At 42.9% G+C, this 18,823-nt stretch overlaps 1 protein-coding gene and 1 pseudogene across 6 annotated transcripts; one reads left to right on the plus strand and one right to left on the minus strand.

Moving 5' to 3' along the window:
* Positions 1-4,300: 4,300 nt before the first annotated feature.
* Positions 4,301-14,499, minus strand: LOC147459683 (ABSCISIC ACID-INSENSITIVE 5-like protein 2). 6 transcript variants are annotated; one of them, XR_015187890.1, is made up of 6 exons: positions 13,871-14,334; positions 12,791-13,785; positions 12,631-12,702; positions 11,768-11,932; positions 6,299-6,328; positions 4,301-4,581 (listed from the first exon to the last, which is right to left on the minus strand). XR_015187890.1 is itself a non-coding variant. In XM_086510899.1 (6 exons), the coding sequence occupies exons 2-6, from the start codon at positions 13,890-13,892 to the stop codon at positions 4,498-4,500; spliced, it is 1,203 nt and encodes a 400-aa protein (XP_086367025.1). In that variant the 5' UTR covers positions 13,893-14,113; positions 14,344-14,499; the 3' UTR covers positions 4,301-4,497. The 6 variants fall into 6 exon arrangements, 4 of the variants coding, with proteins under 4 accessions (XP_086367025.1, XP_086367026.1, XP_086367027.1 ...); XM_086510899.1 differs by lacking the exon at positions 11,768-11,932 and adding an exon at positions 14,344-14,499 and having other exon boundaries at positions 13,871-14,113; XM_086510900.1 differs by lacking the exon at positions 11,768-11,932 and adding an exon at positions 14,344-14,498 and having other exon boundaries at positions 13,871-14,122.
* Positions 14,500-15,181: 682 nt separating this feature from the next.
* Positions 15,182-18,110, plus strand: LOC147459684 (uncharacterized; annotated as a pseudogene).
* The last annotated feature ends 713 nt before the right edge of the window (positions 18,111-18,823 follow it).

Here is an 18,823-nt window from a genome sequence, read left to right on the forward strand (position 1 = left end):
TGTTGTTTCAAATTGTGATCATCATTTTCAGAACCTACAATTAGCATGCACAATCTGTAGATTACAGCATTGATGTAACACATGCATGTTTTGAACATAGAACTTTGCATTGAGTTGTGTTAGTAGCACCTCTGCATGTTTTGGACAGAGAACTTTTGTATGACTCCATAGTAAACAGACACATCAATACAGCACTTTATTAGTTCTTTACACATGACTTAGCCAACTTTGGGATATGGTAAGTAGCTCCACTGTTTGAGACTTCATGCCCATTCAAAGGATTAGAAATGAAGATGGTCACCTTGTTATTCTTCAAGATCTTCTCTTCTTGTTACAAGTTATTGATCATATCCTCAAGCTTTGGTGTAGGCTTTCTCTTCGTACGGAAGACTAGCTAATTATAGTCCTAGTTGTCCCCAAGAGTTTTAAGGAGCATAGCAACCTTGTCATCTTCATTGACAATACACTTCAAATAGACCATTTGTGTAACGATTGATCTCAGCCTATCGGCAAGGCTCCAATGTTTGTTCATCCCTTCGGGTAGCTCTATTTTGTATTGTGATCAAAGAAGTTGTTTAAAACTGGAAGGATGATCCCCAATGTTTGTTCATCCCTTTATAGAGAGCTTCGGTAGCTCTACTTCATGTTGCCTCTCCCACTCCCTTAGGCGTGCCCACACATCATTTGGTTTCATTGCAGAATGTACTTCAGAGCTTCCAGTCTTGGATGGTAGTTTAACCCTTATAGGAGCATGTCTGGCAAAGAAGAATCAAACAAGTCTGTTGGATACCATGAGCGTGGACATTGGTTCCCTGGAAAATTTGTCACCTTGTAAGTGATTAGCCAAAATTTTATTTGCAAGGTACCTCTCCGAAGGCAATTAAGCTGCACCCTAAGTTGGTGCACATTTGTTGCTTCTGGAGGTCAGATTCTCCATCAATTGTGCATGTTGAGATGCTCAGTTGAGGCTACTTTCTTTTTCCTAAAACAGGAAAAAATGTAGAACCTTGACTTTTGGTTTATCAACTTTCTAAGGTGCCTAATAATAATGTGCGAGTTCTAATCATCTAGCATAGATTAATTTAAGGATAAATGGATCAGGACATTACTATCACCTACAAGCTCTAGCACCACGTGTTGAAGGTAGAGCTATGGAGGATATGTCGTAACTTAGTCCTAGCTAGTCAAGTGTTAACCAAATCTGATTCATAGACAACGTAAATAAGGCAATAAATAGATGACAGTACAACAGAAGGATAATCACATTCGTTATTGAGTGTGTACATGAAGTAGGTTTTTGAAAAGGCTTGGAGAAAGTACTTGGAACCAGCCAAAGATAGAGACATAGCCCATGCCTCAAGATGTATTCGTCTTCTACCTTACTTGGTTTAGAGCATCTTGCCGCACCTCATGATTAATGGGGTACTCTTCCATGTATATACTATATGGAATACAAGCATCATAGGCAAAGGTTCCCATAGGCATAAGAAAAAGTGGGCTCAATCCTGAACAATACGTGCCAATCCTCTCGACTTAGGCCATTGTGTTACTACTGCTAGACAACTTGCTATTTCAGTATAAAAAATGGACTTTGTTGTGAATCTTATCAAAGCAAGTGGTAGACATATATTGTGGAGGGCTAAAGACCTTTCATCCCATGGCTGTACCTCAAAGTCGTCCCAAGGGAATTCACCAAGGATTATTGTATTATATCATGTGTGTAAGGAAGGGAGGTCATACATGGGAGTTACAAAGCATCATCCAATATAATTGGGTCATTGCTTGAATCACATAGGCGACATATATACTTATTATTGCTATTGAACCCCATCCGAGATTCGTTGGCCATAAATCTCACATTCTTTGCTCTCTGTCCACCCATGATATCTGTAACGAGGAAGAACTCCAAGTTTATGCACTCCATGATCTCCTCAGTTAGACATCCATATGGTACATTTATCTCTTTTTTCATGCTAGAGTACTCTATAATCCCATTAGCTAGACATTTGTATGATGTTGGAGTATATAATCCCCTTAATGAGACATGTCTTTCTCTAATGTTGCAAACTTTGACCAAATTGGGCGAAATATCATAAACCAATCTATAAAAAGTGCTCTTGATGTAATTGTATTTTTTATTGTGTCATAATCTTTACTCTCCTTGACAACTCACTTGTAACTCTTCTTGAACATCTAGAAGTGTTGTCACATATACTTCTTGTGTAGTGGCTTCTATTGGTAACCTTTTACTCTTAGTGGTCACCACTTTGGGCTCTCATGTGTCTATGATAGTATCTCCTTTGGTCTCCCTAGATGTGCGCATAATTGCCCATGCAGCTCCACACCACCATATTTAACTTTGTATATACATTTCATAGATCGTGAGTACGTATTCCTTAAGTCTTGCCATGAATGCGAACATGGTTATCGTTGTCTCTCTCTTTTGGCCTCAATGTAGACTTATACGACTCTTGCATATACAATCTTGAATGCATGTATCCATGTAGATCATTGGTAAGGAAAATAGGCTCTATGCTTAGCAATACCCTCTTCTACGTTTTTCTTGATAGCCTCCACCCATGCATCCCTCTTGACATCATTCTTCTCTTCAAGGCTTTCATTTATCACCTTGATTAACTACTCTTTGATAGAATGGGTGTTTTCCTCAATGATTTCTTCACCCATGCATCCCTCTTGGCATCATTCTTCTCTTCAAGGCTTTCATTTATCACCTTGATTAACTACTCTTTGATAGAATGGGTGTTTGCCTCGATGATTTCTCCTCTAGGTACTCTCTCCTTTGAGGTCAATTTGCCCTTGGTTGATAGTACTGATGTTGCTATCAACCATCTATGTTGTAAAGGCTGTCTATACAATGTAGTCATTGTTTGCAAGTGCTCTCGGCTTGTGGGCACAAGTGCCTTGAGTGATTCATCACATGCACAAGGGTCTCATGTTAGGCACAGCTCTTGGACACATCTCGATGGGTATGTGCAGATGTGTAAAGGGTGAAAAGTGTGGTCTTTTAAGTTCTTTTCCAAGCTCGTAGTAAGCAACCTCCACACTTATCTCAAGAAGCCTCTACACTTGTGGATGAATATCAAGCATCACCCTCATTGAGCCCGATGTTGACGGTGGTAGATGCATTCTTGACTTCTTGTTCAACTATAGAAAAGAGAGTGCTAGCAAGCATAAAAACACACGAGAGAGAGAGAGAGAGAGAGAGAGAGAGAGAGAGAGAGAGAGAGAGAGACCATTTTATGACCAATTATTTTTGCCTATGGGAACCACCCAAGGGCCTATTGGGAGCTAGCTATGGTGGATGATTAAGTGTGCCATTCCTGTTGACTAATCGTCTAATCATCATTAGGAAAATCTAATTGCAAATGGACTACATAAAGTAGATTGACAAAAGTGAGTGATGCAAGCCTAACATAGCTTCATTATTCAAGATGAAAAAAGAGTAAATACTAAGGAGGCTTATATATTCTTCAAGAGGTAAATGTGTGACCTATGTGTGTCAGCAAACATCCTAAAAGAAAACTTGCGGGACCTAGGAGATGCTCTCCTTAAATGCATTTCCACTTTGGGCTTGGATCCTTTGACATTCACATGAGCCATAGTACATGGCTCGGTATCATATCATCAGCTCCATCATGTGAAGCTAGGCGTACCCTGACAAGCTCTTTCACATGTCATCAATAATTCAAGAATTGCAATACAAGATAATTAAACTACTTTAGATACAACCGATGAAATACAAGACTATTTCAAACATTATGTTTCCTGCATAATCTATGTTTCTCACTAGTGTGAATCTCTAATAAGATGCCCTAGAATAGATGTGCCAATAAAGAGGTGTGGATTAGTGGAAAAGAGTGGCCATCATCGATGCACTTCTCTAGTAACCGGACAGTCCCCCTTTTTAGTTGGAACAAAAGTGCCCCTCAAAATCAATGCACACTTGGGACTACCAAGACTACCCTACAAGCAAAATTGCAAAAATTAGCAGAAAGTGGGGGTAGACTGAGTGGTTAGGGGGTGGTTTGAGAGGCTTGAGTGATTGCTTTCTCAAGTTAAAAGTGATGTCACATGCTGCTTTTAAAACTACTAGTGAGACGCACATAGATGATCTTGTGGGAATGTGGACACGAGTTGTCACTACAAGACATCCCCTTTTGTACAAAGAAAACCTTGACTTCTGGATCATAATCAATCCTATCTCAAGAACGCAAGTTACAACAAACTAAATCTCACAAACATGGGCCCTAGAAAATACAGCATGTGAACAAGCAGCCTGTAGACAAGTATATTAAATTACAATCATGCAGCCCATGAAAGATCAGAGGCAAAAAAATATCTCGGAGGCAGCAATGTATTCGAAAGTTGATTTATTCTTTTAATACAAAGGTACCAATACAAAGGTACCAATACATGAGCTATTCGGTACACCAAACACTCAGCTTTTGTGAAAACTAGCGCACCACGTGCTTCCAATCACCATACTGTTGAGTTCGTTCTACGCAGAAACCGCTTTTGTGTTTGAGGATGGCTGGTTACAGGTATAAGAGTCTCCATTAACTGCAAATTATAAACTCTGTGATTATGTTTCCTAATTGAATTTGATAAAATCATTCACCAAACATTTCCCATCAAGTGAAAGAGATCCAAAAAACTAGCAATGACAGGAGTTGCTACTTGCAATCAAAGCCACTATATCACAATACATCTGCGAGTAGGAAACACCATCATAAAGAGATTAAAAAGAAATCTCTACAACAAAATAGACCTCAAAGACAATGTGTAAGGCGCAACACGAGATAAGTGATGCATGAGTGAGGAAGGTCTCACTGACAAAGCCGAAGCCATTAAACTCTAACTCGAAGCTCCTTGACTCTCAACACGCATTTATGGTTCATAGTTTTCATAACAAACCATTAGTGAAGAGTCGTCTTATGTGAGGAGCTATCATAGTTTGAACTAATGGTCTATTGCTACACTGTGAAACCAGAATAAGATGGATGTTCTTGGTAAAGGCACCTCCCACAGCAGCTTCCATCTTAACAATTGATTGATGGAAATAATTTCCACAAATGCCATGTTGCAAACAACCCCGATACTTTTAAGGTTTATTGAACACCACACATGTTCTACACTCTTATTCGTTACTTTCAAGGTCTTCAGTTACTAATATGAAATAATGACCACCTCATTTGGGACTTAATGGGTATGTCTTATTAGCTGACTCGGAAATTGCAAGGAGACTGAAGGCCAGTAAGAGAAACTAAAAATGATGTTCTGTATCTTTTGCTTTCAGGCCCACAAAAAGTACTTCCACGGATTGACTTAGTAAGGTCTGTTTCACATGACATTATGACCCTTTGCCTGAAAAGCAACACTATTCATGTCACACAAGCTCACCAAGACAAAAACGGCCACAAATCTGTTTATCAAAGCTCTTTGATGCACCAAATTGAGACACATCAACAACCATCTCTCTAAAAGACCTGCACAAGCTTACCAGCTTTTCGTTTTATAAAAAATAAGATCCCTGCTCACCCTCAGTTCATCTACACATTACAGATTGAAGTTTGAAGAAGAAGAGAATTTTGATGTCGTAGGAAACTATCCCAAGAGACCTTAAAGATAAATCCGACGAGGAGAGTTGAAGGAACTGGCATAACCAATCTACCACACTTGGGTGATAGGAAGGCATGGCATGCTCGTGGAGTGGCAAGTGGCTGAGAGCACAAGACAAAGGACGCTAAAATACAATGCTACCCCCGTCATTTGAAGAGCAAACACAACTTATCTCAATGCAGTGAGCACAGCCTAAACACTTATTCCAACCAACTCCTAACTATCAACGATCACCTAATAGATATGCCATCCATAGTCAGCCAATGACTAGCGTTTTCCGAGTCGATATTTTTACCATTTAGCAATGAATCCACAAACCTTTACAATGCCAAATACCCAGGCTACAATCCAAGGACACGAAGGCTTCACGCTCTCATAGGGTGGATATTGATGCCACAGAGAAAACAAGCTAGATAGACATTACCAAAAGATGAGCTGATATGAACCTTACTATGCTCAAAAACTAGGTCTCTATCCCGGTATTTGAAAAAAAACTAACAGATAGAAATTTCATGCCAAAGCAGAGTTTCTGCAGACGACACCCACTCAAGCTGCAAAACCAGCCCCAGAAGACAAACAGCCCACATACAATACGCAAATATTTGACAGTCAAAATTTTAATTAACAAACCCTTCCACAGTTTAGAGAAGAAAATTACCAGCTTCCTCCTCCTCCTCGTCCTTTCATCCTAAAATTCCAAAAAAAAAGGATAAGACTCAGAAGATAAAAAGAAGCCGCTGAAACACCCTTGTCCTTCTCAAAAAGATCAATCTATTTTGCTAGCACATAAAGGGAAGAGAAAAACGTAGAAATTAGAAAGAAAAGACTTAAAGACTCATACACGTTCAAACATGTGAACAAGTGTCTGTGCAGTCAATGACGGACACTCCATGCATCAAAAGCGAAAAAACTTTCTATCTGAGGCTTTTGAACAGAGATACATTTGCTTACTAGGGTCTTGAAAAGCAGAAGCTACTTTCAAGGTTTTGAATATTTCAGCAGCTATTGGGATCAATTCAACCAACTATCATGGTTCGCACCCGTCAAACAGCTTTTTTCTTCTTCTTTTTTTTTTTGGCAGGGGGGGGGGGGGGGGATTTCTGTGCAACTAACTTAGAAATGAAATGAAATCTTATATTAAACGTCTTCAAAAGGCCAAAATGACCTATGAGACGAAACTGATACAATCCTTGTGGATCTTATTCAATGTCTGGGTACAAAAATAAAATGAAGTAAAGTGAAAGACTAAAGACTAAAACTAAAAAACTAAAATCATCATCAGACTAAATCGTCGTCGTCGTCGTCGATGCCAGAGGATGCCCGGCATTGAAAGTTGTCTGAGAAAGTATTGCATTGATCGCTGAAGAGCTTCGTCAATGGCCGTCGCTGTATATAGTCATATTGGGCATCTCCCATATCGTGCTAGAATAGTCCTGATCCTCTGGTGAAGCCTTCGTCGATGTCGTGGTCGCCCTCGTAGACGTGGGCGCCTAGCTCTCCCGAGCTCAGTGGCTCTATCCACTAATATACCTTTGATATAAGTGGGCTCTGAAGTCTGTTGTGTATGTTCGTCTGGCTGTTGAGTCCCTGCTGGAAGTCAATGATCTCCCTCTGTAAATATCTCCCACTACCTGGTCTCCTCAAGAGACTCTCCCCGTGTCCGCGCAGAAACAAGCTGAGGCATCTCTGATCCTGATTTCTCATGACTCTAGCCAACGGTCCAAAGTCCTCTCTGAATAGAGAGTGAAAGCAGCCACGTATCTCATAGTATACCGGACAATGACAAATGTGATGTAACTCTGTCTCTCGCTCTATATGACACAATTGGCATATCCTCGCTTCTGTTGGTACTCTCTTAAATCTGCCAATCTCAATCTCTAGATGATGTGCGCATCTGACCAATAGCACATCGTATCCCATAGGATAAATGAGTTGTCCATATAGGCCGGTCTGATCAATATCCATCTTCTCTTAGTTGGAGAAGATGCTCTCTATAGAAAGCCATCTTCGTGCCCAACTCTTGTACCGGCTGTATCCATGTGCTTCTCGTGTCTAGCTGAATCAAATCCCGACGTATAAGTCTAGTGATCTTTGTCTGTGTAAGAGAAAGGGAGGGTATCTCCAAGGAGTACTAGAATGGGGGCAAGTCTATCCATGTTGAAGCCATGTGACTGAAGCCATGATGTCATCTGCCCATACCATCATGCCATGTCCCCCTGTAGCGCTAGCTGTCGGGATGACTCAAGGGCTAGCCGAGCATATCTGTCTCTGGGGAGGTCCCATAAATGATGCATGAAGGAAACTGATCTAGTAAGGGCCTCAACTACGAGAGGGGGGACAGCTAGCTCAGCTCAAATAACCTCATGTGGCACTAAAGCCTTAGCTTGAATCAACCGAGAGATCATACAGACTAGAGAACTCTCCATAGATCTCCATCCATCAGTGCTACCAGATCTTCCATGGTGGTCTACTGAGGGTCCCCAAATATGAGCCCCATAAAGCATAGTTGAAGCCACTAGAGAGTCAAAAGGCCACAGCTTTGTTCAAGGTTCCTGAAACTGAACCTACGAACACATCTTCTCCAATCCTCCCAAGGCCGCATAAGCTCTTGTCAATCTAGTCTTCGCTGCTCTCCTCAATGAAAACACCGGTCCACTGAAGACTACCCCAAGTTACGTGTATGCATCTATATACTCCACCATCTCCTAGCCATCAATAAAAGTGGATGTTGACCTCCTGGCCAACTCTGGTGTGGTGTTAAACACCATAACCTTGGTTTTCCCCAGGTTAACAGACAATCCATTATCGTGGGCAAATGTGTACAAAACATCTAAATGACGATGCATTCCCTCCGGGGAGTCAGAAATCAACACGATATCATCAGCATATAACAATAGTGGAATCTATGTCTCTTCCAACTGTGCTCCTCTATCACCATCCCTCTCAATGTAGTCAGTAATCTCATCCACATACATGCCAAATAGTGTAGCAGATAGCGGGCAACCTTCACCCCAATAGTGGAGTGAACCAAACCAAAAATCCCCTTTGGAGTGCGCACATGCCCCACTACTGACTTGTATAGAGCATTGATCCCCCGTATCAACTCTTTGGGTATCCCCATCTCTTGCAGTTTGCGCATCAATCTAGCTTTGGGCACTGTATCGAAAGCTTTACTGAAGTCCACAAAGCAACAATAGAGCCATCTCCCACGTAATCTCCCCTCCTCAACAATGGCTCTGAGTGTCAGAATATGATCAAGAGTAGAGAAACCTCTCCTAAAACTCGCATGTTCTGTTGCCCGTACACCCTCTCTCTACCCATCTACTCAACTACTGCTCAAGGATGGATGCGATAGTGAAAAAACTACAAGTATCAGGTAGGCCCTAGCACATGGCACGGTTGAACATCACTGCTAGAAGCTCTGCAAGCAGATCTTTGGCATGTATAAAATGCTCTGCTACCAGGCCATCGTAATCATATGCTCTAGGATCCTAGTGTTCATCCTGTCAATGGCTTTTTCTACCATCTCGGTGGTAAAGAAGGCACATGTGTGTGGGCATGGCTTTGGCGGATCTGGAAGAGGTGGCTACCCTGAGACTGTAGAGAGATGATGCATACTGATCCCATACCTCTGTAGAAGTGTAGAAGTGATGATTGATGCGGGAGAGTGCTCATGGAAGAATCGCCATGCCTCGCTTGAATCCTAGCTCAAAAACAATTGATATAAATCCTGCTCTAGTCAAGCTAGAAATGCCCTCTTCTTCCGTCGTACCAAACACCGAGAAGCAATCCATGATTGCGTGAGTAATAATTCCTAAAAGTACCTCCCTCTAAAGTCGAGCTCTACTCTCTCTGCACTCCTTGTCATACCAGCTATTCTAGGGTATGCTCCCAGAATGTCGTCGCTGCCCAGGCTTAGTATGTGAGTATGCCTCTGTTGTCGCATCCTGTACTGTCTCTGTCAATATATATGTGAGCTCCCCTAGAGGTCTCCCCGGATCCTATGTACATAAGCATCTGTAGATACCATCTATGTAGACAAAATCAATCTCCGAAGTAAAAGTGTATCAGATATGTATAGATGTCTGTGCTAGTCAAGCTGTGCTGAACCGTAATGAGACGGTAAACGTGAGGAGGGCATGATCCACTGCTACCCCAATAGGCATGGGCCCGATTGTAAAGTCTTGAATAGAGAGTATGAAACTGGGCTGAGCCAAAACATAACCCACTGTGCTGGCCCCATGTCTATGAGGAAAACAAGTAAACCCACTTGACGCTGGAAATCTCTGGAGGCCGTTCAAGATGGCCAGTACATGTGCAGTCCCCAAATTTGTCAGATATCCCCCATATCCAGTGTGCTCTTCATCCTACGAAGACCTAGCCAATCCTATATCCACTGACATCCAATTCTCTCAACATTTCCTCTAAGTAGAAAGTTGTTAAGACTGGCCCATCCTGGTATTCAAGTCTCCCAAAAGAATGACAACTCCATCCGTAAAGAACTCCCATATGTTCTCATCTAGTATCATGTAGGGTGACATCTCCATCCGTAGAGAACTCCCATATGTCCTCATAGGCTCATCCAATATCATGTAGGATCACTGCCCCTTAAGCCTGCATAATGAGATATGCTGGGACAGAATAGCATATTGCAATATAGAGTGGCCTCCCTGTCTCCGCTCTCACTCTTACTTACATATATCTAGCCCGCTCATCTCTTCGAACAATACGAATAAGGAGTTGAAGCTCCTCCCTAAATACGACTGCCACACCTCCTGACCCCGTCCTCTATGCGTTGATCTCACATCCTGCCTACAAGTACTCTCCCAATGGTATCCTGTCACTCTAGGTAATGTGCCGCCAAGAGTCTGATGCGTTTCCGAGCAAAAAATAATATCCCTTTCCTTAAAGCTATCCTCAAATGCGCCTACATCTAGCTTCATTGATCCATTACAGTTCCATGATGCCATTTTAAGGTTGGTCCCATCAATCTCGCACCATCATGCAATGCGTTTTTCCAATACCACTACTCTCCCTCCCCTATAGAAAGCAATTTTTCCTTTTTCCCTCGCCGCGTTGATCTTTGGCATCAGCTCTTGCATGTGTTCTACCTGTGTTATAATAATGTCATCACCCAAAAATATCCCAGTTTGCTCGAGTGTTGGTCTCTTCTTCAGGAATTCCTTCCTAGCTTCCAACGTAGCGAAATGTATAATGAGTGCTCTTTCCTTGGGTCTTCCTTTCTCATCACTTCCCTTCTTGCCAACTCTCCAAGCCCTTGTGTGTGTAGGTTGAGAAATACCATGCGCTTCAAGAGCTCTTGCACCTCTTCTTCTACTTTTCCAGTGTCTTTGAGACCTGTAACACGCACATGAAGGGCTCTAGTCTTTCTCTTTTGCTCCTCCTCAATTGTCATATTGATGATAGTGAATGTCAGTGTGACTTCAGGCATCTTATTTTTTTCTTTCTTTGCGTCCTCGATCCACTTTTCATCTTTATCCACCACCTCTTGTGTTTTGAAGAGGTGCTCGGTCCATGAAGAGGTTGTTCGTGTCTTTTGCTCTTCCTCTTCCTGTGAAGTTTTCATCTGCTCCTTAATACTTTCAATCTCCTTTAGCACTGAGTGTAACAAACTTGGACACTCCAAGCGTGAAATCAATAGTAACACACGAACAGAAACTTCAAAATCACTGAAATTTAATACAAAGAGAGAGAGAGAGAGTCAACACGCTCCGACGGAGTTCTGTGCCTAGAGTATTGGCCCAAAGTCTGGCGTCCCTTTCGGTGTTTCTTTATCATTAATAATTGCAAAGTACAACTCTCGAGGAACCTCTGCTCTCAAACTCTGCATCGAGATGCTCTGTAGAGTGAGGCCTCAAGGACTCGTAAACTTACAAGGGATGCCCCAAAAGCAGTATAACTTAAAAGCGAATTGTCCCAAAAGCATCTGGTCCCAAAATCTGCCATAAAAAGCAACCAACGCAAATTACGAAATTTTGTACAATCTGCCATGTCATCAGCTATCAACGCACAACACGGAAATCCGTACTGCTTAGCACACCAAACACAAATCTGGCACTTGCACAAAGACGACTCTGTCAGTGCACATTCACATAATATCACTCACATAGAAATTGATTCCAGATATAAGACCATGATTCTTGGCAACGTATTTAGCAATCGCATCTAGATCCATCCCGGACCTCACTGATGTCAGATTAGATAATTCTTATTGCGATCATGTCTATAGATTCTCAAGACCGAAATGCTGCAATCAATTCGTCTTTCAAACCTGCACTCAAACACAATCACATAAGAGAGCACATAAATCAAATTCATTTTCAAGAATTTCCATTTCGAAGTACTTCTCTCATAAAGTCATCTAGCAAAATATTTTCAGTCCATCAGTATCCCTAAAATCCAAAGGAAAATCAGTGACTTTATTCCATCTACGTAAATATGTGACAAAGGAGCCGAGTGACTCCCCTCTTGTGCAATCCCGTCTTCACTAGATTCAATCCTACTGATCCATGAGATCTCTCGGAATAGTCGAAGCTAAACCGAAAATCTCAAGGTAAAGTTCTAAATCTGAGGAGTATCTACTAGGTCCTCCTCCTTTATCCACTTCGCATCCAATGCAAGATAATTCTTGACTAAGAACCGCCGTTCACTTTACCTTTCAATTTCCTTTCCTTGTGAGCCAATATCTGTTCCGGAGCTTCTAGGCACATGACTTTCTCTCGTCATTTGTTTTACAATTTGAGGCCGTATATATCTTGTATCACCAAAAAGGGTAGAGACCTCCACACCCTTTATTAAGTTTTTTCATGAATACAGTTCTTGTGCACAAAAACGATCGAGTGGCAACAAAACTATAAGCACCCATGAAAGCACTTTTCCTTATCCTGCATTCCAAACTAATTTACTGCATTTTCCACACTAGCAAAAATTTAAACAGCTAAGTAAACTCATAATGAAAGACGCTTAAACCTGCTGCTGCAACAACTTGGCATTCTCCTCTTTAAGCAATTCAACCTCAGACTCCAACTCTACATTGTAAGCCTTCAAACCACGAAAGAAAGACAAGCAAAGATTAGAACAACGTTCTCAGAAAACTGGAGCACTAAATGGAGTACCAATCAAATCTTACCTGTTTTCGAGCTCTGGACCGGGCAGCAGATTCCCTATTCTTTATCATTCTTTTCTGACGTTGTTCTATTGACTTTTCTTCACAGGCATCATGAGGTCGTTTCCTATCAGACCCTACCAATGCTGAAGAGAGTGACAGACCTGCTCCTGCATTTGAATCAAAGGAAACATCTAGGACATTGGCCGACCCTACATTCCCTGTAGAATCAAAAGAAACATCCACGACATTGAGAGCTGTCACAGGTGAAATAACAGCCGCAGTTGGAGCAGCTAAACGTCCTGCAAAAGCTGCAGCTGCAGCCTCTGCTTGTTGTTGCTGCTGCTGTTGATGCTGCTGAAGTAGATGCTGATGGTGAAGGAGCTGTTGGTGTGGCATGTTGCCTTTCAACTGAAAGTTCAACCAATCTACTTGGTGAGGAGCTGCTTGAGATGCTTGCATACCGTCTGCTGGGGCATTGCTGACTACTCCATTATTCATCGTCACCACACTGCTACTACTATTTCCTGAAGGTTCGACCTCGCCCTCTTCCTGCGTAAAACCTGCCTTTGCTAAAAAGTCCTCCAATGTTACCTCGGCCATAGTCACCTGTCTATGTGCAAGATTCCGAGGCCCGTTTCGATCACTTGACCGATGGATTTCTTTCCATACCTCATCCACAGTTTTCCCAGTCAGATTCCTAGGCATGGACAAGCCACGCTGTAAGCTTGCCGGTGGAAGAGAAGCACTTCCTGTGGAAGAAGAGCCATTGCCTTCTACCACACCAGACATAGCTGCAGCCATTGCTTGACTCTCCTCCACCGTCCAAATGTTCTTGATGAACTCTTCCATGTTCATGCTGCCAAAGTTCTTTCCAGGTTCATTGACTGCATTTTGAAGCTCTTCCAAAGTGAGTGTGTAAATGGATGGTTGCCTGGTTAAAGAGGCAAACGATGACAGTGGGGTTCGAGGAGGTCCCGACGTACTTCCTGTGGCACTTTTCATGGTTTCTGATACTTCTGCTAATTCAAAAATAACATTTTCAGGGGATGTAAGAAGAGATCTCTTTAGATATACCCACAAACCAGTCCATTGTAACCATACCGTCACTCTTAGAAGCACACATGATAACCCGCCATGATGAGCAAGCACGAGCTGTTTGTTGGCTTCGAATGAAACCCTTTAATTCAATGGCAGCCAAACTCTCTACAACTATAGTTTGCAAAAACTGCTTCGTAGGGACCAGTAAATGGAGTTGTCCTCTGCTGCTTAAACAATCAGCAGAACAAAGCAGAGACCCGCTCAAAAGTTGCTCGAAACTGCAATACAGTGTCCTGCCTCAGTCACCTGCAATTTCTTTGTCGGAGCAAAAGAGAGAGGCCTTTGGTGAATCAGAGAAGCTCTCTCTCTCTCTCTCTCTCTCTCTCTCTCTCTCTCTCTCTCTCTCTGTGTGTGCGTGTGCGCGCGCGCGCAGATCAAAACCCTAAGAAATGCACGTGTCGTGCGACGGCGAGGTCCACAATTCTGAAGACAGAAAAAGACGAAGAGTGGAGAAATAGTGGTAGGCTACTGGCTACCTGAAGGACAGGGGTCTGTCGCACGCGATCAGTGTCTGCCTTAAGCGCCTCTTTTGGAAGCTTGTGATTTGTCTGCTTCTGCTACTTGGATTCCACTCGTGTGGCTGGTTTCACTGCCGCCATCGAAAGTGGTACCCTGTAGGCAGTGCTCAGAAAAAACCTAGGTGTAGCCTCAGGACTATATAACACATAGCATTTAAAGAGGAGGGGTAAGGGGATCAATGGCAGGGAACTGGATTGGGGCTTATCGAGGGGATCTGGACCGTGCATATCTGTAAAAACTAAACCTGGACAGCGGGGGGGGCTGGGCATGCTGGCCAAATTCAAAACATGGGGCATGGGACGCGTGGCGACTGCTGATTGGTTGCATGGTGAGCCCGCGAGTGGGGGGGTACGGGGATTTGGCAGGGAGGAGGTCCTTACAGGATTTTGCGCTATTGGTGGATAATCCCGTCATCGCTATCCGGTCATCGCTCAGGCCCAGCATCGTTTGAGAGCGAAGCGGAGGAGCAGCAAGTAAGGTGAGGGCATCTCCTTTTCTCGCTGACTGTGAAGGTTGGGATGCATGCGTTCTGTGTGGGCAGCATTGAAGGTGAGCACAATTTTTTTTCTCGCTAAAGGGTTGGATGCGTGGGTTTCATGCATGCTTTATGCAAGCATCTCAGGGCTCGCCCATGGGGTTATGCACGAGCTTGGCCATGTGAAGAAAGGGAGTGCGTTGTGTGGCTGACTGTGTGTGTCTGTGTGTGTGTGTGAGAGAGAGAGAGAGAGAGAGAAATAGAGGGAATTATTGTCATGCTTTTCATGAGCTAATTTGGCTTGAGGTTGTGGCTAGGGGATGGCTCGTTCACCTGCTAGAAAGGGGAAAAGAACATGGCAAAGGGGTGGTTGCTCTCGCATCACAAGAGGAAAGGCCGATGTCTCACCAAAGGCAAAGAATGGGGAGGAGGTCCAGCCTACGGAGAAGTCCGAGAAGGTGGACATAGCTAAAGAGCAAGAAGAGGAACCCTTGTGTCATGAGGAGAGATTCACTACTCCTCCCACATCTCCTCATGTAGAAGGGGCTACTTCTCAACCAAGGAGAAGTCCACGGAAGCACACCTTGCCTGAGATGGGCACACCCTCGAGCCTAAACATCCGTCCGCGAAAGAGGTTGGTGGGCTAAGGGGATGTGGAGTTGAGACAGAGGATGTAGCAAAGGGAGAAGCACAGGAGGTATTTGAGGATCTACCAAAGCAAGAAGAGGCAGCCAGTATCCAAGATCCAAAAGTCTATCTAGAGATTGAGCTCCCTGATGGACGGCTAGCACGCCAATGCCGCGCAAGTGCTGATTGCCCAAAGCGATCGGCCTTCATCTTCAAAAGACTACTGATGATGTCTCACCTTAAGACTTTCCATGGAATCACTGTAGAGATTGAAAAGCGCCCTGGAGGTCGCCCCCTCCACAAAGAAGCTGAGAGAAGAGCAAACCTCATGCCTAATCCGGAAGTGAAAGCTTGGCATAAAGCAGCTTTAAAGAGATTTGGCAACAAGGATAGGAAGTTTAGGCAAAATTGTAAAAGGTATCAGCGCATCACGCGCATACGGGCTCACCAAGTATGGAAGGACCTTGGAAATCAGTACAAGCACATGTCAGAGGCCGCTTTTATTGAGGAATTTGTGGCTGGGAAGATGCGAGACTACATGGTAGTCAAGGCTCTCCGGCTGGCAAAAATTCAAAAGCACATTGATGAAGGTTACAACACACATGTAAGTTTTCGATTTGTCTAATTTAATTTTCTTTTGTCATCAATTTTCATAGTATGTTTGCACACCATGTTTGATTAGTTCATTCATTTCTACTAATTCTCTAACTACCATGCTATGGACATTCACAGAAGAGGATGCATGATATTCCTCCTTGGCTTGAGGCAGCCTTGGAGGACACTGACAATGAGGACCCTTTCCAGTATGCTCTCGAAGGAGAGGACGACAATGAGAATTATGAAGACAAGAGAGAAGAGGGCCCAGGACTTGCAGAGACATTAAGCAATATTAAGCTCGATGAGGATGTATGTGTCTAGGATTTGTAACTTTTGCTTTTTTGTGCATAAGTAATTTTGTTTAGGTGTTGAGAGCGGTGAAAAAAAATCTAGCATGCTGATGTGTTCTAATAAATGTGCATTCCTTTCTAGCCTACATTGCTTGCAACTCCAACAAAGAAAAAGCTTCCAATTCAAAGAGGGAAGACACAAGAGAAAGCTATTGAAATAGGCTCTCCTGATGATGCATCTTTGTCGGCTCTCCTATTTTATGTCGGTAATAACCAGCTGACAATTGAAAAAATAGGCCATGAAATCAGCCCTGCCACTCCGACACGTAAAATCGGGCCTTGTACAGGTGGCTTTTGTCAACCATCCCTATGTTCACAATTTTCTAATCGTTTGATACTCACTATGTTCATGATTGTGGCATGTTGGATGTAGATTCTCTTCACATGTGCCTATGTCGCTTAACTCTCTTCGCTTTGGCCTACGAGTGGACATTGATGATCAGGCTCTACGCTTCATCTTATCAAATAAAGCATCCACGCGCACGATGAATCTATTTGCAATGTAATCATCGCCATGTTTTTGTTATTGAGTGGTATGCATTATGGTGAGCAAACATGTGCTTAACATACTCACTTTTACAGGTGGATGGAGTACACACTAGGCTCAGATGTCCTCATGCAAATGATGCTTGTGGACTCTATGTGGTATCCTATTGTGGATGCGACTTTGGCCAAGCAAGATTCCATGCGGGTCTTACATAACTTCTTCGGGGAGAGGGACTTTGGTGAATGCGTGCTTACATTTTTTCCAATCATTTACAGGTGGTTTGTAAGGAGAGGACAAAGGACTGCTAGGTATGCTACATTGTGGCTTCTCATTGATATGCTGATTGTGTCTCTCTTTGCAACAGGGAGCATTGGACATGTTGTGTTATGTATCTTGCCACACATGCAAAGATTGTTGGGCTACGTTGGAGAAAGAACCACATTCTCTACTATGACCCACTTGGGTGCACGACCATGATGGATATTGTACCTGTTTTGCACAGGTACATGGGTTGACTTTGTTCATCATAGCTTGGGGAGGTCGGTATATGAAACAAGTTGATACGGCTATCAATGGTTTTTTATCTTGCTGGTTATGAATATGCAGTGCTATGGAGGCGATGGCCCAAGGATTAAAAGCTCATGATGTCCAACATGCATTGCTTGAACCTGCCACCAAATTTGAGTTAAAAGTGTTGAAAGTATGTCTCCTTGTGCTCCTCTCATGCTTGGAAAATTTAGGGCATGTTAGTCATGTTAATGGTTTGATGCTGCAAGGCCCAATTCAACCAAATGCGATTGACTGTGGGTTTTATGTCATGACTGCCATTCGCTACATAATTCGGTCTTGCTTGCAGGAGAAGAGCAAAAGCTGGGTATGCTTAGAGTGTGTGTCGAGTGCTAGCTTTCTACCATATGCATATGGATATTAATTTCCTTTCTAATTTCCTTCAATCCTCTTGTGTTTGTCGATGTTGTGCAGGTGAAGAAGACATGGTTCATACACGATGATGTATTGGCATTGAGGCAAAGCCTCCATAGTTGGTGCTTAGATATAGTGGGGGAGGAATGAGATTATGGCTGGTCACCATATGTGTTGCATTTTGCGCTAAAGGGAGCCAGGTCTATGGCCGTTTTGTAAAACAACCCATGATAGTTTATGTATGATCGGGTTTAGGGCGAGGTTTTGTGTCAGCCTACATGTAATGTCCAGGGTTTGTGTCGATAAAGTATGTATGGCGAGTTTTATGCTGCAATATTGGTTCAAAGAAAGCAAATCATTGGCTACTGACTATGTTTATGTGGGCTTGTTTATGGCGGCTAGCCACGTCCGAGATCCATATTTTGTCTATGTGCAGGTTCAGGACTATATTTGATGTATGTGGGAAGTGGCCATGTTTATGTATACAAGCAGGTTTATGGTTATGTCTGGGTTTATTTATGTTTGCAGGTTTTTGGCTACGTCCGGGTTTAGTTCCATGTGGGGCTAGTGGCCATTTTTATTTCTGTTTGCAGGTTTATTTCCACGTCTGGGTTTAGTGTTTATGGTGTTTTATGCTTGAGCTCGATCGAACCCCGATTCCTCATCCATTTCTGGACATGCATCTAGTCGAGCTAAATCATTATTTATGGTGATGTTTGATTTTTATTTCCTGTTGAGTAAAATTTATGGCAAGGTCCGATTCTGTCTAAGGCGACTCCCCGATTATGTATGTTTATGGCGAGGTTTTGTAATGTGTTCCCAGTTTGTGGTGCATTGTCCTTTGTGACGAGCTTTTGGTGCAATGTTTCACGTTTATATCTGGATCTATAATAGGTGCTCGGGTTTGGGTTGGTTTATGGCTATGTCTGAGAGCCATGTATGTTTTATGGCTTCGTCCGGGTTTAGTGATCGGATGTATG

This window comes from Adiantum capillus-veneris, chromosome 4 (genome assembly GCF_014529385.1).
Source record: "Adiantum capillus-veneris isolate H3 chromosome 4, ASM1452938v2, whole genome shotgun sequence".
Classification (NCBI taxonomy): Eukaryota; Viridiplantae; Streptophyta; class Polypodiopsida; order Polypodiales; family Pteridaceae; genus Adiantum; species Adiantum capillus-veneris.

Coding starts and splice junctions, on each gene's coding strand:
- LOC147459683 (XM_086510899.1), bottom strand. CDS start 13,892: ATGTGTGCTTCTAAGAGTGACG. Junction 13,786..13,870: donor GTGTGCTTCTAAGAGTGACG/GTATGGTTACAA, acceptor TTGAATTAGCAG/AAGTATCAGAAACCATGAAA. Junction 6,329..12,630: donor CCAAGTTGTTGCAGCAGCAG/GTTTAAGCGTCT, acceptor TTGGAATTTTAG/GATGAAAGGACGAGGAGGAG.